Below are 26,623 nucleotides of genomic sequence, written 5' to 3' on the forward strand. Positions count from 1 at the left end.
GTATAAATGAGGATTATTTTGTGGATGAAAATTAATTAAAAAGATTACCACAGCGCAGATTTACGAAGGTTGCCTCTGGGTTATGAAATAAACTATTAAATAATTACGTTCTTACTTCTCAAATTGTGAAGACCACACTCCATGTCTCAATCATACCAATATATTACATTACCCGACTAGTTTATGAGCTTTTGGTTTGTGCAAACCTAAGCAAATTCAGAAGTGTCTATATTGCATGGTACTGTATTGAAAATATGACATCTTCTTTTTACTCGGGAATTTTCTGCAATATTATAACAAACCAACAATAGGCCGAAAGGCAGATTCATAAATTAAAACTCGTCCTCACTTCCTGGTTTATTTACACCGGCCCATACCACCATCTTTAAAGACAAAGTCTAGTTTGCGTTGAGACAAGTTTCTGGAGGATAAAAAAAGGAAAGTTATTACCCAGTAACAGAATCAGAATGAAGGTTTATTGTGGAGGCAACTGACGATTCACGATTCATCTGGCGAAAATAGAGTTTTAAAGTTTTAAACAAAACAAAGGTATTCATGCAATTATTGTCTGGTTAAAAGCGAAAAATAATACCAGATAATCTTCTTATATATTCAACGTCATGATTATATGATAATTATGGTATCATATTTCTGTCCTTCCAAATATATTAATGCACTGCGTAATCAATATTGGAAAAAGGCCAATGTTGGTAGATTTTCCACACTTTTCCCTGGCTGCGCATGGCTTAATTAAAAAAGGGGTTTTCCGCGAACGTAGACGGAACACGTTGCCACGGCAAAGTTACTCAGCAAATTTTACGCAATTTCGTAGCTACAAAGTAATGCATCCTGGGAATGTTGTGTTGAATCACGTTATGCACCATCAGATCCCATTCGATCAGATTAACGCATCTCATGAGAATATATAAAGGGATGGATTATAGATTACGTTTCAAATGACACCAGGAAGACCAGTGGTCAACAGGAGTTGTAGTGTTGCAGAATTTCATGCACTGCTGTAGGCTCATACTTGTGTGACTCCGGCCGAGTTCCCAGCAGAGCGTCATGTTGTCATGAAATTATTCTTGTCACCAAACACAGTCAATCAACACACGAGTCCTGTCAATTCATAGAACTAATAAGGTTTCTTAAATCCTTGTTTAACACTTATTGAAACTTGATCTATTCTAATCAGTCTTTAAGTGGTGTAGAATTACATGAGTTTTATATACAATATTTTAAACGCGGAAGTTCGATTCTAGGTAAAGTTGATCTGGACGAAGAACATCTGGGATATTTCATTGGTGAAGGAGTAATTTTACCACGAAAGGACGACTACACACAAAAGGTGAGTTTCGTAGTGGTGTATTTGTATACCTGTTGTTACTGTTGTATTGGTTATATTGTGAACAAGATTTTGACAACAATTCACGACTGCATTTCATATCACGCTTGGTGAACCATACCATATCAAATATTTCTTAAATTCTTCTGCGTGTGAAAATTATCATCTCAAAAGGAAAGTTAGAATTAAAGCTGATATATCTTACTGATGATATCTTAATACAACGAATGGCTTCATGAATGAATGTTGCAAGGTATATAATGAGATTTTCTTGCGTCACCATACACATATAGCATTATGAAGGTCTGTCAATATATTCTAATCTAACTATATCAAATATTATTACATTACATTGCACAGGCAGAATTTTTTTGCATTTCGTTATTACATTATATCCACCTGGGCGAAAAACGCTGTCAGCTTTTCAGATTTCAGATGCAAATTTCCTTATAGCTGTAGCCTGTATACTCCTACGTTTTAAAGAGCTTACTAGAAATACTTCCGAGGGGTACGTACAACAGTGGCAAATCTGAGCCAATTTTCTCGGTGTTTGAGTACAAATTCTTCAAGATCTGAGCTTTAGAACAATTCAACTGTCATTACAGAAAGTACGTCAGTGTAAATCTGGCTTAGATCAAAGTTTTCGATGTCAGAAGATGTCTAGATGGTTTTTAAAACCAAAACGGATTTAGACATCCGGTGTCGGTGACCCGGTACCATTTGCGCAACAATTGGAACAGTAAAATTGCATTGTAAACATATATCATTTTGCGTTGAAAAAGGAAATAGTTTAGTAATCCGTGTGACAGTTAGTGCAAGCCGGTAAACAGTCCAAATCTCTGAAGCAGGGTTTGTATTTTTTTCTTTAATGTTTGTTCAGTACAAATGTTTTTATTTCACGAAATATCAGAATCATAACGCGTGTGTTCTAAAAGCTCACTCACACTCAAACTCATTAAGTGGGAGATCTCAATCTTCACAGAACATACAGGCGAAAGATACAGAAATCTTTTTTTTTTTTAGGGAATTCTGTTGCGAATGGTCGTATAATTCTGCATGTTTCTTACGTCTTGCAGGGAACGTCTTACGTCCTTGAGGAAAGATGGCTGAAGCAACAACTAATGGCGAAGAAAAAGAGGAAATGGAAAAGATCTTCCAAATTGTGGCGAAAAAAATTAACCGCCATTGGAAATGGCTGGGAAGAAAATTGAAAGTTGATAATGCTGTGATTGAAGAAGTAGAAGGTGACTTTCGTGGCCAGTCGGAGCAGGCATTTCAAGTCCTGATGAGATGGTTTCAAATGAATGGTCAGAATGCCACGAAGGAGGTTCTTTACGTTGCCTTGCGAGAGATTGGATTTCAGAGCGTCGTTGATATTGTAGATCCTAATTTTTGGAGTCGGAACAAGGTATAATGCATGGCATGAGGCATTTGCTACACGTAATTATTGTGCAATACGTGCGGGAAACATAAACAGACACCCCACGCCTGGATACAACCATATCAACACAACAAATTATATCGAAAGCTCTTTCAATTCAGAGCAACACTAGGTTACGTTATGCAAATTGTGTTAATAACACGATTTTACATTGCATGCATGCACAAATTAAACGCCTGAAGATCTCGAAGTTCCGGTTTTGGCAACAACAAGGAAGCGAATGTCTTTGAAGCTCGCTTAAAGCAATACGTCATGCTTTCGTGGTAAACACATCCCACGGTGACAGATATGGGAGAAACCCTGTATAAAAAAATACGACATCATATTTCTTTGCCCGGGGTTTCCCGACAGGGTGAGCGTTTTTCTTTAAAATAGACTGATTAGCCATTACAAAGAATGCCTGTAAATATAATAAAAATTTAGGTTCTCATTTTTTTTAACTCAAGTTGTTTATGGACGCTCCCACGCTGTTCCCTGGTTATCCTGATTAACATTAGGTTCCAACTTTCAAAACATAATGCAACAGTGTAAACCATCTAACTTATAAATATGTATAATTTCAAAAGATTCCGCCAAAGAAGGAACGTCCTGACACGCCAAAGAGTTTGACAAAAAAAGAGGAAAGTAATGAAGACAGAAGAATATCGCCAGAAAAACCACCGAGTAGTCCACGGAACGGTTACAGCTGGCATTTGCTGGAATGGTTTGAGAAAGAAGTGAAACAAATGTTCGAAGATTGTATTGACAATTTGACGCCTGATACAGATCGCTTTCTCCTTGTTAGCAAACTAAAAATGGCTCAGCATGTGATGGAATTGAATACAATACTCATGAGATTTTCACGCATGTTTCACGATGAAGTGATAAGGAAATCCTGTACGATAAGATATGAACAAACTGATCAATTAATTCGCTTGATTCTGAACACAATGGCAAAACATGACGAATCGAAAGTGAGTAGCAACCTGTAGTAACTTAGCAGCAAATTTATTAATTGAAACGCCATTGAACATCGTTTGTCGAACTCCGCCGATTTTCCAAAATTCCTTGATAGTTTGTTTAAAGATTTATCAGTGTAGCAACAATAATATATAGTGAAATTATTTTCTTTACAATATAGAAAACAAGATCCCATAGAACGCGCTCTGCGTCCGAGCGTATCCCACGACGAAAAAGTATGGTAACACTACAGGTAAACTTAAGTTTAAAATATTCACTGAAAGCAGTAACCTATAAGGCGGCCCAGCACAACCACACTTTCTGTGATGACAGTTGAAATTTTCAAACGACAGTTTTAAAAAATTTGGTAGAAATATTCAAGGAGCTAAGGCCCCAGTTACGCGATACCGGATTACTTTCTATATCAGATAGACGTTGCAGTTATACACGAGGATCAGTGTAGCAATCTGGTACGCTCCAGGGAGTGAAAATCACTCCACTCTTGAGGTGAAATGAAAACTGATCCGGTGCATTTCTGTGACGGGTACATTTGCCTAAAACAGTGGTTAACCACTGAGTTACTTCATCGTGATACTCACTGCAAAAGATAGAGAACTTCAGACTTTAGTTGGATCTACCAATGCAAATCTTAACTAACTGCACGACCAGTCATCACACGCACGTGTTACTTCTATTTTCAGCCACGAAGTGGTACATTCAGTTCGGGATTAAGCACAATTTCGTCGCCAATATCAACCTCAAGGCAATGTCTATTCGGCAAAGAATCTTCGTCAGGTTTTCCTAATCAAATTTGTGAAGAGGTATTCGCGGAGTATGAACAAACCGAGCCGTGTCAGGGGCCTCTTCCACGTTGCGACAGCTGTGGTAGTTGCCTGAGTTTTGAGGTAAAACAAGATTCGAGGGAAATGAACGAGATGAACCCAGTGGATGAGAATTGGAATGAGGTAAGACAAACTAAGATGGTGGTAGAGGGGAGAGGTAGTAGGTGGAGACGTGGGGGGAGAGGTAGGCGGGGAAGTGGAGTCAGATGCAGACAATTTTCTCATCCAACTAATCACCAATGTATCACAACCTTTATTTCTAAACATCCTATATACCCTGCCATTTCAGATCACCTGACTAACATGCTTACGATTGAATGCTTATAAGATAATCATTTCTTTAAGGATTACAGATCTGCGGGCCTTATCTCCCAAGAAACTAGCAATGATAACGACGATAAGGAGAATCAACAAACAATATCGTGATATTTTATATAAAGCCGGAATATGATTGTGTTCAATCGTAGAAAATCAACGTGAAGAACACGAGAGCGAGTGCCGGATTAGTAGCTGTAGATAGACCATGATCAAATCATGTCCATATTCACCGTTCATTGAAGAAGGAGAGATTTTCTTATTGGAATTATATAATCATACCTCAGGGTACAAATTCATGTATCATTTTATATCCAAACCTGTACCCTGGAGTAATTTTTGTGAAGATTGTATGCTCGCAATCATTTTTACTTTCATCATTTAATATATAACCAAAACTAGTCAGAGTTCAGACACGGATTGGATTCCATTTTCTTAATAGCTTTTTTTGAGAAAAATAGGATATCTTTTAATTATTTATTTTGAATTGTATCGAAATTAAAACAGTAAAATGGGCGACGAAAACCGATAATATTTAGGTCGTGAGGAATAGTTTATCGTACGCATAATGTGCATGGGAAAGGATTAATTTCATGCATTCTTTTGTACAAATATAGTACATATTAAATATAAAACACTCCTTCTTTGAACATTTTCTATAGTTGTACAATATTCACTCACATGTACAATGTTTAATAATCGATATGTATACATTTATATAAAACTCATTTTGTAATTCTCATATATGACATTCACTAATAATTGTCAAACAATGTATAATAATGAACATACAGTGATATATGGATATAATTAATCCAATAATAAAGATTTCTATTTGAAGAATCTGTCGTATGTGAGATTGGGTTGTATAAAAGAAAAACTAAGACCACTGCCGTAGGTGCATGACGTTATCCAGACTTCGTACAATTAACTACGGTTATAGCAGAAGCCTCGAGGATAAAGAAGATATACTTCATTGATTAATTTGTTACAACGAGCATTGCAAAAACAGTTGAAGTCTTCCAGCTGACCAAAAATCACTGCGAAACCTTAGCTTTGAAACTGACGTCATTTACACGAAAGCATGAAGAGCGATTAAGATGCGCGGGAGAACGAGTCTTTGCGCGCGCGAAAGCAATTTTATTTTGGGAATCCCCTGGATTCATCGACTGAAAAATGGTATTATATTACATCCTGAGTTCGTTTGTTCAATCATCATAATGCTCGCAGCTCGTTCAGCAGTCACGTCTCGCGAGGTCTTTGCCTATAAATGATTAGGTTAGTTTCTATACAGCCCATCGTCTGCGCTGACCCAAGTTTCTACAATTCTGAAGCCTTAAATTCAAGTAAGTTGAAAAGTTTTAAAAAAACGATAATGCTGTACATTTCTTGTGTAGACTAAAGATCCTATATAGGATCTTCATAGAACGGCTGAATATTTTGGTAATTTCGTAAGTTCAATCATATAGCTTGAAGATATTTCGTTTTTATCGAGAGTATTTCTTGTTTTGCTTTTTCCGTTCTTTGTAGTTTGCGTCTTTGAATGTAAAACCTGGTTTCCATTTAGTTGCATGCGATTGTCGTGAACAAGTCATTTTAACTAATCTTGTTTTCAACGATGAGAAATTTTGTCTCCATTTCTGACTGCAAATACAAAGAAATATTGTATCATGCACATCACGACACTACAGCTAAATGAAAAGCAGGCATTAAGAGATCTGTTTCCTGTTGTAAAGAGCTTTAGAAGAAACTGCACGGGAATGCCAGAGAATAGGAAAGATACTACAGAGTTAATCCATAAGTATTTCCCACCGGAAATCATGCAGTCAGGTGTATGTATATATAACACTGGGTGATATAACATTGCGCAAGGAAAAAGCGAGAGATATGAAAAACCAAGAGTGTCTACAGAAGTTGTTTCCAGAACAATAGGAAATAGAAGTTTTGCTATACTTGTCGGTCTAATTACGATACTATCCATACGACTGGATTAGAATCATTGGTGAATCCGTGAATGATTATGTGAACTAATGTTGTGACAATAATAAGATATCCAGAACGCGGAAGTGAGTGTATAGGCTATATATATGTAGACCATATAGCTCGAAGAAATATCGCCTATTAAAAAACATGCAACGATAAACATTCATCAAGACAAGACAATTACAACCAGGTCAGTTACATTTAAGATGGTAAACCTGAAGTGTATATTAAGTGCGCGATATATTGGCTGATGCATGATTTAATAGACTTTATGTCCACCAATGTATAGTCAATTATGATGTCATAATAATCTCACATTATCTTACTCTTTACTCGGTTAAAGTTTATACAATTTTTGTAAGAAATTGCATCTTAGAAAGGCAAAATCAAGTTTAGAATACCATGTATAGGTTTTGTAACTCTAAGTATATACTTACATAGTTAATGTCTAAGCCCACGATTCAAATATTTAAAGTTATTATAAATAAAGCTCATTTAAAGCATCCGGTGTATGTAAACTATAGTTCACAGGACTATCCTTGAGAAAAGTTGATTGAAACAAGTAATATATACCACTCAGAAATATTCCGCGTACTTCGGAAGCCTCTATTGTACCTAGTAATTCTGCGTTTAAATCCGCATAGCATAGTTGGACTTTTATGTACGTAGATAATGATCACAATTTATTGGTACATTTCCATTCTATATATGAAATTTACATGCATTAATGTGAATATAATATCCAAAACTTTTTTATCTCTAAGACTCTAATGAAAGTGTTTTTGCCCAATATATATTCACGTCAAATGGCAGACATGCATGTATATATGAATGCCCTTTTATTAGAGCACTACTGTGATTTCACATATGAACGTGAGAATTTTATAGAGTGCTTTGTCAGGTAATCGATCTTAATTGATAATTTTACTCATACTCACTCACGGCGTTTAATATATATATATATATATATATATATATATATATATATATATATATATATATATATATATATATATATATATATATATATTGATTATATATTTGCTTGTGTGGCTGCTAAGAAACACAATATAATCGCTTGTAGCAAAGTATTACGATAAGATTCATCTCGTACTTAACCTAAATTCCTTCTCGGGTAATTAAGCTTGTTAAACCCCCCCCCCATTTAATTCATATTTCCTCATAACGTGTCTATTTTTATATACGGACAGGCATCGGGGATTTAGATGGCTGAGAATTAGCACAGTCTTAGCTAAATTGACAGAGGTTGATACCATGTATACACGAGATGTTTAAGAATTAAGACAATCTTAGCTAAACTGAGCGACACAAGTTGTTATACCATATATATGCATGTTATGTATGTGTTGTAGAGGATAATGGCTGAGCCTGAGGGAATATGTACCTGCTGCAAAGGCAAGACAACAGACATGCCGTCAATCTTATTCATCGTTGCGCAAAAAATCAGCACCGACTGGAAACATTTGGGAAGAAAGTTGGGACTCAACGAATGCGAGATCAATGCGATAGAGGCTGATAATAATAGCACGTGCGAAAAAGCTTATCAAGTTTTGAACAAATGGTTTGAAAAAAATGGTGAAGCTGTTGCCACAAAAGTAGCATTATGCAAAGCTCTACATGGAATTGGAAAGACGTCTATTGCGGATATCTTTTGTGGTATGTGTATATATAGATTATATAGCGATTAAAGAGCTCTGAATGTCAATCAAGACGACAAAGATATTATTTTTCCATCTTTAAGATAATATAATCCTATTATGAAGTACAATAAGTCCTGCATGTGCCAGATGTATGATACAAAGTGAAAAAAAAGGCTGAAAAAATCGTCTATTTGGAAAATACTGAGGTAAAACCTCGTCGATCTAACCCTGACCAAAATGTTTGTCCAAACACAATCGTAAAATGAGTCGAGGATATGTTTGTAACTGGGTGGTAAACTGGGCAGTTGTCGAAATATATAAAATCGTAAAATATTATGCCTGATATATTTCTTAAAATCATCTCCTTTCATTTTGTAGATCATAAGCGTCATGAAAATTACAAACAGCAGGATGAGGTAATCATGACTCAGCAACTGCGCTGCATAATAGTTCTTGCGCAATACGAGAACAGGATGTTAAGTTTTATCCGAACAGATTATAGTAGCTATACACCGAATGACGTGCTAAGATTATAGAAAAACACGATATCATTTCGAACCAGGTTTACAGTTTTATACACCATGCAGTATCAAGGGTAGCTAGTCCGAAACGTTTTATTTTCACTTCGAAGAATTATAAGAATGTTAATCAGACAGATAACATTTCAGGAAATAAACTGAGACAGTGCTGGAAGCGCTGGAAGGGTTGCTGCTATGACCTCAGACTAAAGACGTCATTGGGAAAAACCCACGTAGCTAAATGGCCGCCGGGTAAAACATAAAACGTAAACGATAATACAACGAGATGAATTTCTTTAGTGATTTGAACTCTAACCTCATGCATGAATCAAGTTACGATAAAGCTATAAAACAGACACAGTTTTACTTCAGTATTTATGATAATTTTTCGCAATGAAATGGGTTTTCCATAGGTGGAAAGAAGCATGCAGAGCTTGAAACATTTGGACATAAAAGCTCAAATAAAATTTTAAATATTTTTACGAACACCAGTTGTACGTCAGGTGAAAATAAAATAAAGACTGCACTAATGCACTATATATAGCTTATATATCAGTTCGTAATAGCTAATAGCTTGAGTGTTTTTCTGCAGCAAAAATCGGGACATTGTAATGGAATCATTCAGCAACAATCAACAACTAGTACGGATGTTCTTCAAATGTACGTGGATCAACTCAGATGGCTGGATGAACTAGTCCAGAAGATAGACACTGAGGCACTGAAAACGTTTTGTGAAAGAAGACATAAAGAAATTTTAGAAGAAATGATATCGATTCTGAATGAGAGAAAAAGCCAACCACAGTCGACAAATGCAAGTATTATTATTGAGACTGAAACGAATTATGCATGTTGAAGTAAGAGTCTTATAGTTGTAACGGTATCTGTATAAAATCATGGTCACTATTTACCATGCTGTCACCAGACTAGCTATGTCACAATGACACCACCAGACTCACAATGCCACCACCAGATTAACCAAGCAACCATAACACCGCCAAGTCCCACCATGACGTCTAACCATATCACCATGATAACATCAGACTAACCATGCAACCACCAGACTCACCATGCAACCACCAGATTAACCATGCAACCATTACACCACCAAGTCCCACCATGACGTCTAACCATATCACCATGACAACATCAGACTAACCATGCAACCACCAGACTCACCATACCAATAACACCACAACCAGCTAAAAAACGCTCACACGAATTTTTCTATTCCACATAACAGTCGAAGAAGCAACGTCCCTTATCTTCATTTTTGCCGCGATGTTCAAGTGAAGTTCACCTGCAGGTAAGCTTGCAGTCAAAAACCATTTATTGACGACCAACTGAACAATCAAACTGACACGATATTTCATTTCAATATAGCCAAGGTTTTACACCTTCAGCGAAGGACAGAGTAAGGACGACTTTCCAGAGATGCAATTTATTCTGTGTTGTGAAAACTGTGTTAATCGCTTAAGATTCGAACTGGAAAAGCCTTTAACTAAAAAAGAAAGTTTAAAGGACGAGGTAACGTATTAAGACGATTGTTAAGAGATTACTAAGAGGGTGGGAAATGGATGTCAAAAGGGGGAAGGGTGGGGTTCAATCTATTTTTGGTACGAGATTTACTGAAATCACTTATCTCTACGGTAATCTAAACGCGAATGGGAGATTGCATCCCGTTAGTTTTGCGGGCTCAAACTAGGCGACAAAAATACTCATCTCCCAGTGGGATGGGGAACATTGTAAACAGCTTTCATGGTATATCGAAAGACATCTTTCTTTCTCACCCTATAGACCCCATCACATAGACTGCGTTGTTACGCTATGTGTTCCCAATGCTGTGCATATTTTGTACATGCAAAACTTCAGGTAAATTCTACTAACAATCAATCATATGTTAAAAATCTTCTCACATCTAATACAATTTCCTGAGATATGTCACTCCTTAACTAGACCGTGAACCTTAAATCGACCCTTTCGATAATGACGTCATCTAACCAAAAGTTTGGGAGCCTCGTTCCCATGATTAGCGAGCCAATAGCCTTGCGTCTGGTTGTATGAGATGAGGATCATAATATATACATGATCCAATCTCAGACGAAACTAACAATGATAATAAAAATGATGGAACTGATGATCATAATCCAAACTAGACTTGCTTAGATATTATGAGAAATGCGTCATGCTTGTAGTATACAGAGTTCAGAAAATAAATGCCCAATATTCCTGTCTAAATTAATATTCATTTTCAATAAGGATTCAAAAACAAAGCCAAGCTCTGAAGAAACCAAGGACAACAACAGCAGTGATGAAAATAATAATACAAAGTTATAAAATGCTTTGATACATCCATAAACTGTAGCTCACTAGCTCCTGTGCTTGAATCACAAAAAGAATCAATGAAAATAATTAGAATTGCAGATAGGGTATTATTGTAGATAGTTGAGATGTATAGATGCGAGATTTTTAAATTAATTTTTATACTTATTGAAGGAAACATGTAATATATGTAGTATATACACATATAAAGTATATATGAATTTCGATAGAGGTTAAATGTATAATATTGTATTTATTGATGGACATATATCTTATTTTTCTAGTAATTCTAAGTTATTAGGAATCATAATGTGTAAGAAGTCCTGCGGCATAGTAAGAGTATATAAAATCATCGCGATGCTTGAAGTCATGAAGAAGTGTCCTACTTTATTATGTGATATTTTACAGGTTTCTGCTACTTTGTCTGAGTAGGAAATCTAAGACAGGCAAATAGACCAATATCTATCAAGTTTTACATCACTCAAGTGGTGGAAACCTTTGCGAGCGATGGACGCTATTGGAACAAAACATGCAAACATAATTTGCAATTTGTATAAGTTGCATTTTGTGTCAGAAACGAACATTTGAGGCAACGAATAGAACAGTTCCAAAAAGAAACACAGGATATTGTAGTGTTGACAAATCATAGCTTTTTAAATTAGTGCCATCAAAATGCCGAAATATTAGTTGATGTATACTATATATGTATTGGCAGGATAATAATGTAGCAATATACAGCGATATTTGCTCTACAGTTTGTACCGATTTTGACGGCATAGATTAATAAAAGTTAATTATATCGCAGATCATCTGAGTAGGAGATGAATTTTCTCTCGCGTTTTTGAAGCATTTTTTCACATACTGTATAATAGAATTAGAATTCTTTATTGATGAACATATGCGCTATACATTTTTAGGGCATAAATTAAGATTTCACATTGCATTTAATAGGATTGAAAATCTCGTATGTCGTGTCGGCCTTATGAGCGAGCTACTCTGATGCATTAGGAATGCCATTAACTATAATTGGACAGTTTTTAATCAAATTGAACGGCTTTTACTATGCTTTTAATGCTGCTAACAGAGATATATTTCAAATGTATACAAGACCGCAGATTAATGAACTAAGATGAATCTAATTTATTATTGCGCATCAAATCCTCCTCCACTAATACAAGAAAAAGGACACCAAATCGGATAATCTAAACGTTTTCCAAGATACACAACTTAGTTTGACGGACCCCTGGATTAGTTTATTCCTCTTCAATTTCCGTTTCAACAAACAAGGTCAAATCATCCCACATCCTTGACGGTCGGCTCGCACCGGACACTCTGAAGATATAAATACTGATTGAGTGTCCGCAGGACAAAGGTTTCCGTGTAATGCCGAAGGTCTACCGTTATAAGCCGAACAGAAAACTCTTTATACTCAAGGTTACGCAACTAACTCGAGCATGAGGCGTAATGAAAGAAGGTTTAATTGCTGCAATACAAGACCTTTGACAAACCGAATCCTGGAGGCCAGTGCGCTAGAAAACACGTTCTACTTTTGCAATAATCTTTTTATCTGACGTCGACATTGTATAAAAATACTCCGCAGTCAAGACTAATAAAATAAGTCGCCTCATTTTTTTTACAAGTTGTTTTGTTGTGAGCGACGCTTAATTACGAACCACCTCAAGAGCACGTACTGAGGCTAAACAAGTGAAGTTATATTTTGCGTTTCACAAACACTTTAACAGCAAATTTATTTGTTCTTCATAAAAAAAACCTTGTTTTCATTACTGATTGATCTTGTTCCTGCTATTGTCGGTTTTTGCTTCGAAATAATACTACTTACCCCACCCCCGCGGGGATCACCCACACCAGCACTTTAGATATATTGACATAATAAGTTACTCATTAATATGAAGTTAAAAGAACATGAACAAACTCCTAGGATTACCCTCCAGGCTAACCCGCTTCGGGGCCTGGCTATGATTCAAACAATTTGCCAACACTGACATTCTGAAGAAAGATAACCTCGTCTTTTCATTTATATACTTGCGGATTTTTTCCTATTAATATTTAGCAGTGTGAAAACAATCTCTAGCATTCACCACATATAGAAAAACCTTCGTAATTACATTGAAACAATCCTTACAATGGAGATAGGCAGTGTTTTAGTAATAGGAAATCTTGATGTGGTGGATTTAAATAAGTGTTCATCCATTGTCAGTGCTTTTATACATAATTTTTTATCACACAATGAGTATTTATTGGATTCGAATCAGAATGATCTATATTTCCGAGGGCATTGCATCGGGACGTTCATCATACAGACTTTGGCGGCCTTAGATTATTAAATTTCATCGCTCAGGAGGAGCGTAGGACCATTGAAACAAACAGGAGAAATCGAGAGGGAAATAGAATAGAAAACCCGATGTTGGGACTGTATCCGGGTTAAAAACATGTAAAGGCGAATCTATTGCAAAGAACAGAGTGTGAACTCTTTACAATTAGAAAGAACTAATGAGGGAGTGATAAATGGAGCAAGGATGAATGATGGTGGTGCAATCAAGGATCAAGGACAACGTAAAAGACTGAAACGTATGGAATTACACACGGGGTTGTAAGAGCGGAAAAATCTCCTTCAAAATGTTATGATAAGATAGATTATACATGGAAATATGACGAAAGGGTATTTTCAGCAAAGGCATTTGTATTTTTTTTAATATTTGTTGAAGTAATGATCAGCTATATTTACCCACACCACGTTATTCTGAGATATGTGACATGCAAAAGATCACAAGTGAAGATGATGCATGGGTACTCAAAAGGACGGGAAATTTCGTATATTTATGACAACATCTAAGGCAGGCCACGTGGTTTTGCTTCAGACTAGGCTATTCGACTGCAGCTGTAGACAAAAGGATTACTACGAGAACGAGAAAACAATTAAAACATCAGATCTGGTTAGACACCACAGGTGGGAATAAAGTTCAAAACAACTAATGAATTGTCGTTTTGTTTAAGTGTAGAGACCTTCAAAGCTTCAGGACAAAACTTTGATCGTCGAAGAAGAGCATGAAACCTTGGTTTGGGGCATGTGATTTACTTCGCAAGGAAAACAACACTTGTGGAAACACGTGTCTTAAGCGATCTCTAATTACCACGCGCGGTACTTAGCGTCACATCAAACGACTTAACTCGCATGCCGACAATCGTGTGTGCCGATGATCGTTGGTCGAGAGGTCCAGCATAAATAATTCATCCGAAATAATTAACGCCTATTGTTTACATGCTTCATTGTTATGAAAATGCAATATTGGCATTGGCCTATTATACGTCGACAGGACATCAGAGCAATAATCACGTTCGATACAATACGATCCTGGGTTGCTACCCTAGCGTGGACATCCTTCACCTCGGCTTGAGTCGCGAGAAAAGGGACGAGAAAGCTGTCAGAGAAGGCAAATCTCTTCTTCTTTGACAATCCACAGAGACGGTGCTAATTCAAACAGTAAAAACACAAAGAACAAACAGTTAAAAACTTGACGAAGCGGAACATTGCCGCTCGAAGATACGAACGCTGCAGATTTTGAAGGCACGGGAAACCACAGATCCCAAACAACAGCAACCAAGATCAATCCACTCTTGTTTGTTGCTTCAATCTGATCAGTACAAACGCTGAGAGAAGAGAGATAGAGAATCGCTAAAACGGAACATTGAGGCTGCAATTACGCTCACCACGCTGTTGCAAGTGGGCCGTAAGACTCGCAAAATAAGAAACACAAAACAATAAGAATACCGAAGAGTAAAGAATAGGCACACGACAAGTCAAAGCGAGATTTTGATACATGAAAACAAACAAGTTATTTGGATTGACGCGGGAAACTGACGAGTGGAGTTTGTCATCTTAACTACCACAGGAGTCGAGTCGTCTGACCGAGAGAAATCTATTTGAATTACCCAACGTAAGTATTAAATCAAAACCGATGCATTAGCTGAAGGTGTCTGCGTCTCACACATGTATACATTGAAAGATTCTAAGGATAGCTTATTGTATTAGAACCGGCACAAAGATATCTTGTCGCTACCGAGATCACTTGAGTAAAATATTTCACTAGCCATAGCAAAGATGAGCTTGAGTGGAAAATCAGTAAATACGATCTATTTGTTCAATACGCGGTCTTCATGCATATGCTAGCCTGGAACTAAGCTTGGTGTTGAAGCAACGAAGGTGAAGAATCATTACCACAGCAAATTTGAGTATAAAACATTATCCATTTAGTTTCAGGAATCGTGTTTATCCAACTATTATAATCATTAAGATCATAGACAGTTATCAACGTCGGAGCCAGACAGTTATAGAAAGCGTATCGACAACGTACCACGCTTTTGTAGAAGTTTGAGAGTTGTCAATGATTAAAGTCTCCGACTGTGAGGCTATAAAACTGGGGTAATTTTCAGGATAATAGACAAATTTAACAACAAATGCCCAAATCACTTAGCATTTTCAAACTGATAAATACAATTTCGTATAGTTTGGCAAAGCACGCGTAAATGCGATTTGATTCATTGATCTCGATTGCGGTGTTTCGGTTGTCAAGAGATTAGTCTTAAGAAACATTATAAGCCAGTAGGGATTCTTGAAATATATTATGTACGCTTCAATTTAGCTCCTTTTTATTTCACACTAACAAAATAATTTGATTAAAGATATCGGTCATCGTGGAAGGTGGAGCCCGGAATATCATCATGTGATCGCCTTTCGCATGCATTGTCAGTTTGTGCGTCTTGTGTGCGTGGAGGAGCGACTCGCATTTAGAAGGAGCTAACAAACAAAAAACGCAGGATTAACGCATGAAACACATCCCACACTTGCCTGAGTAATATTGTATATCCACACTCGCATTTTTTTTCTTGAGAGGAATTTTACAGCTGAGAATCTTAAAGCCAAAATATTTCAATATACAGTTTGCACTTAGCTTTGCTAATAACACTCGTTAGATACATTTCTGGGTAAACTTTTGCTATAGATCATTGCGGAAAAGAAAGGTGTACATCGGTAGAAATTTTACATCCCATTTCTTCAGACTCAAGGAGGGGCTTTTAGTTTAAAATAGCTCTGGATTGCATTACTATTAAAGCAACAATATAATGTCTGCTGCCCACACGACATGTTTATCTGAAAGAACCTGAATAAATGTGTTACTTTGATATCAAAAATGATAGAGCTTTGCTTCACGGCATCGCGAGGAACACTTCCCAGTAGAAAGCATGTGTGAAAATGAAGGGGAGGCGAGGTCGATATACCTCAACCAATTGCAAGTGCTTTCATTTGCGTCGGCTTCTTATGGTGGACGGTGTTGTACCTCAAGGTATACTTGCACTAAGTGCTAAAACTCTTAGACGTTCTCAGTATATTAGCAGAAATAAAAAAAGCATTCAAAGCATTGCACGAAATTTTGCCGAAAAATCTATATATCCTATCACATCGTCGTGAGGGTACGCACGACAACCCATGCAGTCAGGATCTTGAATTGTATATATGAAGAGACGAAGCTGAAGTCTCAATTTCTTTACATTCCAGGTATTAAAATAAAATTAATCAAAGCCCAAACACGAAGCTGTGATCTGCTGAAGCAGAACTGACACGGAGTCGCCATAAATCCAGGGGGCCTGATCGACACAAAAGAAAGAAGGAAGCTGCTGCTAAAGTCTCGCTCGACGATACTGTTCGTTTCTCGTTGAAAGTCATACGAAGAAGCATGGGGAAGCAAGAGGAAGGGCATATCAAACGACCTATGAACGCGTTTATGGTCTGGTCTCGAGGAAAGAGGAAACAAATAGCCCAGGTGAATCCGAAGATGCACAACTCTGACATTAGTAAGAAACTTGGCGAACAATGGAAGACATTAACTCCTGAAGAAAAGGAGCCCTTCATTGCCGAGGCTAAACGCCTACAGGCCGTACACATTCAGGAACACCCCGACTACAAATACAAGCCGAAGCGTCGGAAGCCAAGGACGTTGAAGAAAGAACCACAAGGTATCTCAATGTACAGCCCGTATGGAACAACATCACTGATGACGGTTCAAGACAAATACCAGGCGACCTCACTGACACCGTCCTTACCACAAGGTCCTACTCTCCCGCCTTCATATTCGGCTGACACCCTGGCAATGTACACGAAGCTCTCGGCGACGGGTTCCTACCATCCGGACTTTCATGCCACTTCATACGCTCCTCTACTATACCAAAGCCAAACGACCAACCCCAACGCAAATCCCACAATGAATGGCCGCCCCATGTACACGAACGGCATGGAATACTATCAAGGAAATGGACATATTGTGAACAAGCCCATTCACAATGCGAATCCTTATGTGACGACCATGCCTAACCATATCACGTCTGCTCAGAGGATGGCCGCATCACCGGTAGATGAGTCACGGCCCACGATGGTAAACTCACCGCCGGTAGTTTCATCTCCCGGCATACACGCGTCCTCTCCTAACCTCCACACATCCGAACGTGTCAGCCCCTCAGTCTCGCATATCAAGTCCATGGCGGAATCGCTAGGACAACAACGTGTCTGGCAAGCGCATAATGCTGCCAGCAGCAAAGACATCGCCAGCCTACGCGCCGGCCTTGTTCTAAATAGCTATTAATTAATCAAAGTAAAATGTGCAGCTAACTTTGTTAGTGGACAAACAATGTCGCGAAGACAATCGCAACGTATCACACACGCACTTCATCTATATCTTTTAACTCAAACTTGACTTGTATTAATGTAAATAGAAGTGTGAGGTATTTCAACAAGTATTTAACTGTTCCTTAAGCTTTTGTCTTCACCGAGGTTTTTATGTTTAATGTTGTTACGGTCTCATTAGTCGTGTTTGTTTCATTTGACGCGTGGTTTAGACTTGTCGTCTCCTTGCGGTCGAGATATTCGGCTGTCCATTTCAGACCATTTAATGATAATGGCGTTTTACTAGGGCGACACTAAAAATTAAATCTACGCTCCGTTTAAATACATATATCATCATGATCATCATCATCGGATTTGTAGAGTTTTCAGATCTTGCCTAATGTTAGTGAAATGTTTTTCGATTGTTGCTAATGTCTGTCGTTCAATGACGTTGACAACGTGTTTTCCAAATATCATTGAGGCACATCTACTACTTGCCCAGAAAGTGTGCAAACCTAGTTATATCTTGACATTTGACTAATCAACGGGCATAAAATCATATTTTCAATTAAATGACAAGGTAAAGTACGTATTTCCGCGTATTTGCCGCTCTTTGTTCAACCATGTGGTCAAACAGGCTGGGATCAAAAGGCTTCTTAGGACACGCTTCAATACGCCCAAGCTAAAAACATTTCTAATCCCATTTAAACGATGATATCATTTAACGATCATACATGGTTTTCGTGCCAACTTTTTAACCAGATCATCCTCAAATTTTCATCGCTTTCATTTTAGGTTATTATTAAACGTAAGATCAAAACACATTTCGCGGCTATTGTTATGCAAAATTCGTCATTTAGCTAAAAGCATAAGAGACAGGAGCCAACATTAAGTAGAGAATAGTAACATTTTCAAAAGATTTAAGCCCATGAAGAAACTCCGTATTGTATGAAACGTACTTCACACTATTCACTACGAGAATCGCTTGCAGTATTTTGAGACGAACCTAACGAAAATGAAAGCGAAAATCAAAATTAAAAGCGAAGTCCTGCTGTCTTGGATATTTGAATATTTAAATTAATTGCCTGGCTCATGTTCGTGTCGTCGTTCTCTGGCACGAATAAAAATAAACTGTTTGTCGAAGCATAATATGAAACCTCAAGTGTCTCCGACAGACAATCGGAACAAAAGGGAAAAATAAAAACAGTTACATGTCATACAATAGCACAATTTTCCACAAAATATATACCGCGGCTAGCTGATAAGTTTATCGCGCTGGACTGATTCTAATCAAGTCGGTTCCACTTTGACAACCAAAGTATTCTTGGTTAATGACACCAATTGCTAGGTCGTAAACAACTTAGAAATGTGCTGATCTAAGCCGCTATTTCAGCACCCCTTATCATTTATGTATTGTCCTTTAGGGTAATACGAATCGGAACACGATATTGGTTATGTGTTTATATTTACGAGCGGTATATATGAGTGGGGTTTATTCATTATTTTTAGCAATACACACAAGCGAAGGCGGAAAGCGTAACCTGTCTATAGCTTCTAGAACTTTCCTAATCACCCCTTATTTCCCTTGTTCCCAGGATCGCTCGCATTCATCTTACTTCTCGTATCCAATCTCCCCCGAGCGGTCGGCACGTGACCATAATAATCACATATTCTTAAATACCTCGTATGTGTGTAATATGCGGGTAATATATTCACATCTCTTCTATACAACAACCTAGTATATCTTAAAAGATCTGGAGGAAGTCGTTTTTTTTCTGCCTTGTTTTACGCTAAGAGCCACTCAGGAACCGTCTCTATTTTTTATATTTACATTACGTTGTTATACCTTCCGCTAGCTCTCAGCGCTAATTCTTTTCCAGAAGTTTCCTTTTGTCTTAAAAGTTGTAGATTTGTTTGAGAAGCGATGGAAGACAAAGACTGGACATTGTTCGTCGGCAGTGAAACTTTATCACGCGAACGGAAAGAAACAATTAAATAAACGTTCTGTTCGACTCGTTCAGATTGCGTGATCAAAGAGAGGAGGGTGCAAGAGAAACAGAGGAAGATTCAAAAATTGCGACGCTTGCTGTGCTCACGATGGCGGTTTTATAGAAGGGTAAAAATGTAGTAACTCTAACCTGATTCCATCACTGTTCGGACTGTTTGAGATCCAAATATTGATAGACTTTCAACATGAGATCTTGCTTCTTCTCCCTACACCGACACTTCACTCCTTCAGATTTCAGCCACTTTGTTATTGAAGCTGCGCTCACCTTGGACAACTGAAAATAAACATGAATGAAGAATGATTTATTTTATTCTCTACGCATATATACATCGTGGAGTTACAGTTCTAAGTCTGTGTTCTATCTAGTAAACTAAACAAACCCTTTTATACCTATAATGCATAGCTCAATCAGTTCTAAACTTTACTTCCTAAAGGTCCTGTAAGGATCATCTCATATTGATCAATGCCTGTCTTTTTTAATAAAGGTGCGAACCTCAAAAAATAGACAAACATTCAGAGAACTCGCGAGAGCCATGCCTTGTCCTGATAAAATGATGCCATACCTTATTCTCTGCAACCATCTTCCGTACATCAACAATAACTTCAGCTCCCTCCTTTTTCTTTTTCGCCAACTCCGACTCCGATGGTCTCTTTACAGCAACCACAGGCCATCTTTGCTCTACAGGGAACTGCGAAGCCACGCAAAAGCTATTGTCGTTTGAGTCTGTTGAAGACATATTCATTGTGCTATCCGCAATAACAACCTGCCTATTGTTCAATGAAAGACTCAGTCCACCACAGCTTGTTTCCATTTCTGCATCATTCGCACCAGAACAATCTGCCCTTTGCCAATCACGATCCACACGTCCATTTGCACTCGTTTTAACAGCCTTTGAATATCTCGTCTTGTTCTTACTATCACTCTTCTTAAAACAAGGTACAAGAGGCATTTCTTTTCTTGATCTTCCAGCTTTTGTTGTCGTCTTTGACAGCACCTTATCTGATCGACGCTTCGTAAAACGGGGGACATATGGCTTCGCTCCTGGAGCTTCCACAATCGTTTGTGGGACATGTTTATTTAGCATTGTTCTAGGAATGTCTGACATAGCCGCATTACTTTGACATGGATGTTCATTCAACTTATCTGTTTTATCCAAATTAGTTTGCACAGTGTTTTGTAATGGGATGCAGTTTGGTCGAACGGTAGACAATAATGATGAAGATCCATGCATGGGCAAGGTAGTGCTTGGGTTTGGATTAGGCAGGGACATCGTGATCTTTGAGGGACAATTTGGTGTATCGCTGACACTGGACACAGCTTTCTTGGTGAAAGAAAAAGGTTGTTTTGCGTTGGAGAGTACTGGTGTTCTGGTGAGGTTAGTTTGTTTTGCAACAGAGGCACAATACAAACTGTTGGTAGAGTATAACGTGGAGGAGGTGAATACAAAAGGTGATCCACAAACATCAGGCATTCGTAGCTTCAGATCTTCAAGAAATGACTTGAATATTGCCGTCTGGTCGCAGCGTAAGGAGACGTGTGGCTCCTTAGATCTTATACAACATTCCGGATATCTTATCCTTGTTAAGAAATGATTTAAGAAATCAAAAAAATCACTGCTCTTAACACAAAAATTGCATATCATATCAGTTACCTAATATGGTTGTCTTATTCTCGATAATGCTTGTAGGGCGGGGGGGGGGACCTGGTAGTTATACTGTGCCTTTTATCTGTGCGAGGATTGAAGTTAGACCCTGGTATATCATGCATGCAATCATCTTGCACACTCTGCTTTGGTTCACAAAATTATATGCAGGAGTTTTCTTGAGATTTCATGTTAGTTAGCCATGAAGGAAATGCACCTACTAGAACTCTAGAAAGGGGGGAGGGAATATAAGAGGGAAGGGAATATAAGAGGGGGGGGATATAACTGCTTGATATGGTAACAAGAAAGATTGCACAAGGATACGAGAATATTTTACCACTCATAGGAAAACGAACGTTGTAAAACACATCCCCTCCTTGAGCAGATGGTAACCTAAATCCATACTTTATGAAATAGAAACTAGAATTAATATAACAGGTCGAAATCATCAATATTCAGCTGCATCTTTCCAAGAACCATCTACAATTATTCTTTCGTAAGCGTCTGGCAATGCATGGTTGCTACTTACCGTCACTTTCCAATATCTCTTGAAATCGATGCCTGTGAAATCTTGATGTGATATAGACGTGATGTAACCAGTTTTAAGACTAAATTATGAGATGAAAAAGGTACAGCATGTGGAAATATAACGGACCATTTGCCTTTCAACTCATTTTAAACTAAGACTTGCGAAATTCGCAGGAATTGATCAGTAAATCTGGAAGGATCATTCGCTGTCACCTTTGCAGGTTCTTTTCAGTTGCGCTAATGAATTTTCCCAGTTTAAAATTTAGTTTTAAATGAGATCTTGGCACGCATATCCTACCTCGGCAGTACCAAGCATTTGTTGTTTTCAAGTGAATATCCATGAATAACAAAATCCTGCGATTGATGAAATTTCTGTAAAATATTTGGAGAAACACCAAAGTCTTCGACCTGATAAAAAAAAGAAATAGTTGTTTCACTATCAGCGGAGCGATGACAAATGAAAAAAATGATGAGCTACTATTTAACTGTCCTCTAAAAACATTGTGTGTTAACGTGTACCTTCGCTTTGGGGAGTTTTATCAACTGAGCTTTCATCGCCAAGGTTATCTTGTCTGTCAAACTGAGACTCGCCTCTGAAATTCAAATGAATTCCATGAAAAGGTTGGATTACAGCTAAGTAGAGTGTCGATACAATAAAGATGGTTAGGAAAAAAAATTAATTAAAAGGTTATCTTTAAATATCTGGCAATTTCTAGGCCAATATGAAATCAACGTAGTTTAATTAAGCAAGAAGATGAAACACGAGGTAGGGATTATTGTAAGCAAGATTTGGTGAGTCTTCTTAGAGTTACAACCTAAGCATTTTGGAGTTCGAAATGAAAAACGCTGAAGTAGTATTCACTTCCATTGTAAATATGTTGATTTTGCCGTTTTATCAACATTTTCATGCAAGATTTATCGTGTTTTCCCCTGCATACATGCACAACGATCTAGAATATACCGAATGTCATTATCGATAAACACAGGACAGCACAGGATAGCACAGGACAGCACAGTAAGCACCCAGTAGGATACTGATTGAGAAATGATATAACACAATCAATTGCTACATAGTTGTGGGATATCTATATTTAAACAATCACTATCTATAAGCCGCATCGCCATGAGTAACTATGCCGCGGTATTAAATTACTTCCGTATGTAACAGAATAATCATGACGTCGTGATTGCACAGTAGTTAACGCTGTAATTGATACTTCATGTTGTTTATGCATGCAGATGTGTATGATAAAAAACAAAAAGGTAACCAAGTTAGTTGTACGGATCTAAAATAATTCCGTAATTCCTAACAAAATTATAGAGACGTGTACATTGAAAAAGTGATGAACTGTTGATGAATGTTATACGAGTTTCATGCACTATATTTTGAAGTTCCATTCTCGTAAATCAAATTATCAGGTTCTTCATCCAATATTTATGAAGTAAATTTTCAACTTGCATATATTAATAGCTTAGCAGATGCTCGCTACAAAACGTTTGCAAGTGTTTAAACGATTCCATAATGCGTTGTTTTTCGAGACGACAATCATAATCATATTCATGAAAATGTTCTTTGTTCAAATGTGAGTACAGATGCCTGTCCTCGAAATATTATTTTTAACGATTTAATGTAATAAATCAACAATAAATAACTAAGATATTTTTCGCGTCTATCTTTGGAGAATGGTTATCGTTGGAAACGGATCGTTGATTTTTGGAGACAAGGATGATTTCATCGACACGCCAGCACGGTTAACAGTGACAATACTTTTAACTATTTTGGCTTTACTAGGAATCATTCTGAACGGTTTTGTTGTGTGTGTAATTGCTTCATTAGGGCGATATATGGATGTACCTGCAAACCTGTTTATACTGAATCAAGCCATCGCACACTTGGGGAACACGGTGTCAGTGATATCGTACATAACTCATCTCTATCATTGGAACTGGGAGATAATATACTGTCTTTATTCACTCACTCTATTCTCATCCCTTGGCAGTTTATGCCTGCTGACCATAAACCGCTTAATATCAATAACATGTCCTCTGAAGTACCCGCGAAGGATGACTCCATTTCGTGCTAAAGTTCTTGTTGGAGTTATATGGTTAGCTGCGTTTATTTTGGCTTTTCTACACATGATTGGTTATGTGCTTTACTCGGATGGAAACTTCTTTAACTACGGACGGTATTACATGATGCTTCTGATCCTAATTTGTGTCTCATCCAATGCCTATATGTTTTGTAAGTCCAGAATACATGCTAAGAAAATAAGGAAGACCTTTCGTGGAGTAATCACTGGATTACAACGGAACTTCACGGAAGACCTAAAGTCGATGAAAACTATAGCTATGGTTAGCATGACGTTTTTTCTAGGCTGGCTACCGATGATTTTAGTTTTTTTCATCTACGGTAGTGAAAAAGAAGGCAAGGAATTTCAGAGGTATACCGCATTCTTATCAATTTTTATGGCGCTAAACGTTGTGTCAGATCCTGTGATATATTATTATCGTAGCCCGGAGTTTCGCATGTTTTATCAAAGATGGAAAAGAAGACGCGGTGTCGCAATGAGACATTCCTGCATTTACACTGAAAGCCGAGCGATTCATATTAAAATTCTAGAACGACAAGTCAATATTTAGCTAGTTATCATGCAGTAACCGGCGGCTTGTAGTGTTGCTCAGACAAAATACAAAATAAATTTATTGTTATTCGTTGTCAAATCATAATTGGTTTTTAAATTATGATCAAATGAAACGTAAATAACTTGACCGTTTTAATTTCAATGCTGCATGGGGCGAATGTGAAAAAATTACTTATATATAATATCGTCTTTGAAATGCGACAAGATCTTTCTGAAAACACGACTTAGGGAGATTAGATTTCAGCCACCTGTATGTTATCGTAACAAAATGGGCCAAATTCTACTTTTTATCTATCATTTAACTGCGATAGGTCGAAGTGAATGGGATGTGATAGAAGTTAACGGGCAGACATCAGGTCCGGTTGTTCGAAAGACTTTTAGGCTTTTACGGTGGATAAGTTCAAAATGGAAAACAAAACTACATATTTATTGAACAACTGAGCTGAAATATATCGATGTAAATAGCTTAATTGTCAATGGAAGTCAATATTTAATGCATGAGATACAGGTTCAGTCATTTGACAAGATGTACGAGAGTAATTCCACCGTTAAAGCTAAACACCTTTCGAACAACCGGCCCCATGCAGCTGTTTTGACAAATTGGAAGAACTAAATACTGTGCACAATGCAGCTGCGATCACTGCGTAGAGACATGCCCTAGCCTGGGAACACGGTGAACAAACAGGATACCGTCCGTTTTTCACAAAATTTTCACGAATCTACACTTCATACGCGAACAGAACAAAAATTTTTTTGCTTACGTATTGACCACATTTTATTTTCTTCGGCCAAAAAATCTTTTCCTTGTATGAAGTGCGTGTCAATCTTGTTCCATAATGGGGCCAAACGATGGATGAAGACAAATTCAAGACAGTATAAAAAAAGACTTCTTGTCACCGGAATGACTGCCTTGTGCTGAAAAAGAACAAAAAAATACGAACATCTTTGGAGAATATTACGAGGCACTTAAGATTTGGAAATGGAAAACGTTTGATTAAAAAATTCCCAAATTTCGCATCTTTCCTATAACGACATAAACCATATTCACTTAAATGAAATGCGAACCAAATTAGTATTAAATATTCTGAGGAAATACAATATGAAAAAAAATATGCACGAAGCTTTGTTAACATATTAAACGGAGCGTGCTTTTTTGAAAGAGTGAGAATGAGGTGGTGAACTGTAGTTTATTTTTTCAACTTATCTATTAAAGGAGAGTGTATCTACCTCGAGGGAATATTTCTGTAACACGACATGTAACTTTCCAGACTCTAACATGTATTTCTAAATAAAGAAATATCATTAATTATTAAGAATATGCTATTATCGGCACTGAAAGTCGTTTTTACAAGTTCGTTAAAGCATCATCTTGAGAAAAACTTTGAGTGCAAACCTGATCCGCGATGATGACTGCTGCGTTTGCAAAGACAACATTGTCCTCGGATTCTGGAGCAATCAGCAAGTCTGCTTCGGTAAAAATAATCTCTCTGAAGAAAATGATGAAGCACTGCGTTTAAATCTACGACTACAAGCATATGGATTATCCATTTTTCAAAACGCTTACCGATAAAATTGCCGAGAATCATTGTGGTCAGATTTGGCTGCGACCAAAACAGCCCTAAGTTTGTCGAAGTTCTTCGGAAATTGAGAGAAATACAAGGCCGTTTCTGAGCTCATTTTAAGCGTTTTTTCCCAATATTTACCAACTATTTCTTGTGGTAGACTTACACTTTCCCATTAAACTTTTTAAAGTAAAAAATATG

At 37.4% G+C, this 26,623-nt stretch overlaps 4 protein-coding genes across 9 annotated transcripts; 3 read left to right on the forward strand and 1 right to left on the reverse strand.

The window, feature by feature from the left end:
- Positions 1-69: 69 nt before the first annotated feature.
- LOC114532724 lies at positions 70-26,528 on the reverse strand. Of its 3 annotated transcripts, none has more exons than XM_028554295.1 (10): positions 26,254-26,528; positions 26,088-26,144; positions 25,622-25,775; positions 22,738-22,811; positions 22,517-22,626; positions 22,220-22,298; positions 22,015-22,094; positions 20,611-21,619; positions 20,178-20,321; positions 70-421 (listed from the first exon to the last, which is right to left on the reverse strand). In XM_028554295.1, exons 2-9 carry the CDS (start codon positions 26,136-26,138, stop codon positions 20,187-20,189), a joined length of 1,692 nt encoding a protein of 563 aa, XP_028410096.1. In that variant the 5' UTR covers positions 26,139-26,144; positions 26,254-26,528; the 3' UTR covers positions 70-421; positions 20,178-20,186. The 3 variants fall into 3 exon arrangements, with proteins under 3 accessions (XP_028410096.1, XP_028410097.1, XP_028410098.1); XM_028554296.1 differs by lacking the exon at positions 70-421 and adding an exon at positions 6,310-6,526; XM_028554297.1 differs by lacking the exon at positions 70-421 and adding an exon at positions 18,874-19,045.
- On the forward strand, positions 895-5,671 carry LOC114532730. Its single transcript, XM_028554304.1, has 7 exons — positions 895-1,143; positions 1,263-1,348; positions 2,422-2,753; positions 3,353-3,739; positions 3,907-3,978; positions 4,427-4,690; positions 4,913-5,671. The coding sequence occupies exons 3-7, from the start codon at positions 2,448-2,450 to the stop codon at positions 4,991-4,993; spliced, it is 1,110 nt and encodes a 369-aa protein (XP_028410105.1). The 5' UTR covers positions 895-1,143; positions 1,263-1,348; positions 2,422-2,447; the 3' UTR covers positions 4,994-5,671.
- On the forward strand, positions 6,027-12,162 carry LOC114532733. Of its 4 annotated transcripts, none has more exons than XM_028554306.1 (8): positions 6,029-6,228; positions 8,239-8,542; positions 8,905-8,942; positions 9,637-9,855; positions 10,285-10,347; positions 10,425-10,568; positions 10,839-10,913; positions 11,301-12,162. In XM_028554306.1, the coding sequence occupies exons 2-8, from the start codon at positions 8,245-8,247 to the stop codon at positions 11,376-11,378; spliced, it is 915 nt and encodes a 304-aa protein (XP_028410107.1). In that variant the 5' UTR covers positions 6,029-6,228; positions 8,239-8,244; the 3' UTR covers positions 11,379-12,162. The 4 variants fall into 4 exon arrangements, with proteins under 4 accessions (XP_028410110.1, XP_028410107.1, XP_028410108.1 ...); XM_028554307.1 differs by lacking the exon at positions 6,029-6,228 and adding an exon at positions 6,579-7,055; XM_028554309.1 differs by lacking the exon at positions 10,839-10,913 and having other exon boundaries at positions 6,027-6,228.
- LOC114532734 (transcription factor Sox-14-like) lies at positions 14,052-18,189 on the forward strand. The gene is made up of 2 exons (XM_028554311.1): positions 14,052-15,319; positions 16,939-18,189. The coding sequence occupies exon 2, from the start codon at positions 17,117-17,119 to the stop codon at positions 18,017-18,019; it is 903 nt and encodes a 300-aa protein (XP_028410112.1). The 5' UTR covers positions 14,052-15,319; positions 16,939-17,116; the 3' UTR covers positions 18,020-18,189.
- Positions 26,529-26,623: the final 95 nt, after the last annotated feature.

The sequence above is a fragment of the Dendronephthya gigantea genome, unplaced genomic scaffold (assembly GCF_004324835.1).
Source record: "Dendronephthya gigantea isolate DGI-Jeju-01 unplaced genomic scaffold, DenGig_1.0 000080F, whole genome shotgun sequence".
NCBI lineage: Eukaryota > Metazoa > Cnidaria > Anthozoa > Malacalcyonacea > Nephtheidae > Dendronephthya > Dendronephthya gigantea.

Excerpts from the sequence above, each read along its gene's own strand:
- LOC114532730 (XM_028554304.1), top strand. The coding sequence starts at position 2,448 with ATGGCTGAAGCAACAACTAATGGCGAAGAAAAAGAGGAAATGGAAAAG. Across the intron at positions 2,754-3,352 it reads ATTTTTGGAGTCGGAACAAG|ATTCCGCCAAAGAAGGAACG; the intron begins GTATAATGCATG and ends TAATTTCAAAAG. Across the intron at positions 4,691-4,912 it reads TGGATGAGAATTGGAATGAG|GATTACAGATCTGCGGGCCT; the intron begins GTAAGACAAACT and ends CATTTCTTTAAG.
- LOC114532733 (XM_028554306.1), top strand. The coding sequence starts at position 8,245 with ATGGCTGAGCCTGAGGGAATATGTACCTGCTGCAAAGGCAAGACAACA. Across the intron at positions 8,543-8,904 it reads TATTGCGGATATCTTTTGTG|ATCATAAGCGTCATGAAAAT; the intron begins GTATGTGTATAT and ends TTCATTTTGTAG. Across the intron at positions 10,348-10,424 it reads CAAGTGAAGTTCACCTGCAG|CCAAGGTTTTACACCTTCAG; the intron begins GTAAGCTTGCAG and ends ATTTCAATATAG.
- LOC114532734 (XM_028554311.1), top strand. The coding sequence starts at position 17,117 with ATGGGGAAGCAAGAGGAAGGGCATATCAAACGACCTATGAACGCGTTT.
- LOC114532724 (XM_028554295.1), bottom strand. The coding sequence starts at position 26,138 with ATGTTAGAGTCTGGAAAGTTACATGTCGTGTTACAGAAATATTCCCTC. Across the intron at positions 22,627-22,737 it reads TAAAACTCCCCAAAGCGAAG|GTCGAAGACTTTGGTGTTTC; the intron begins GTACACGTTAAC and ends TTTTTTTATCAG. Across the intron at positions 22,299-22,516 it reads AAATGCTTGGTACTGCCGAG|TCTTAAAACTGGTTACATCA; the intron begins GTAGGATATGCG and ends CTCATAATTTAG.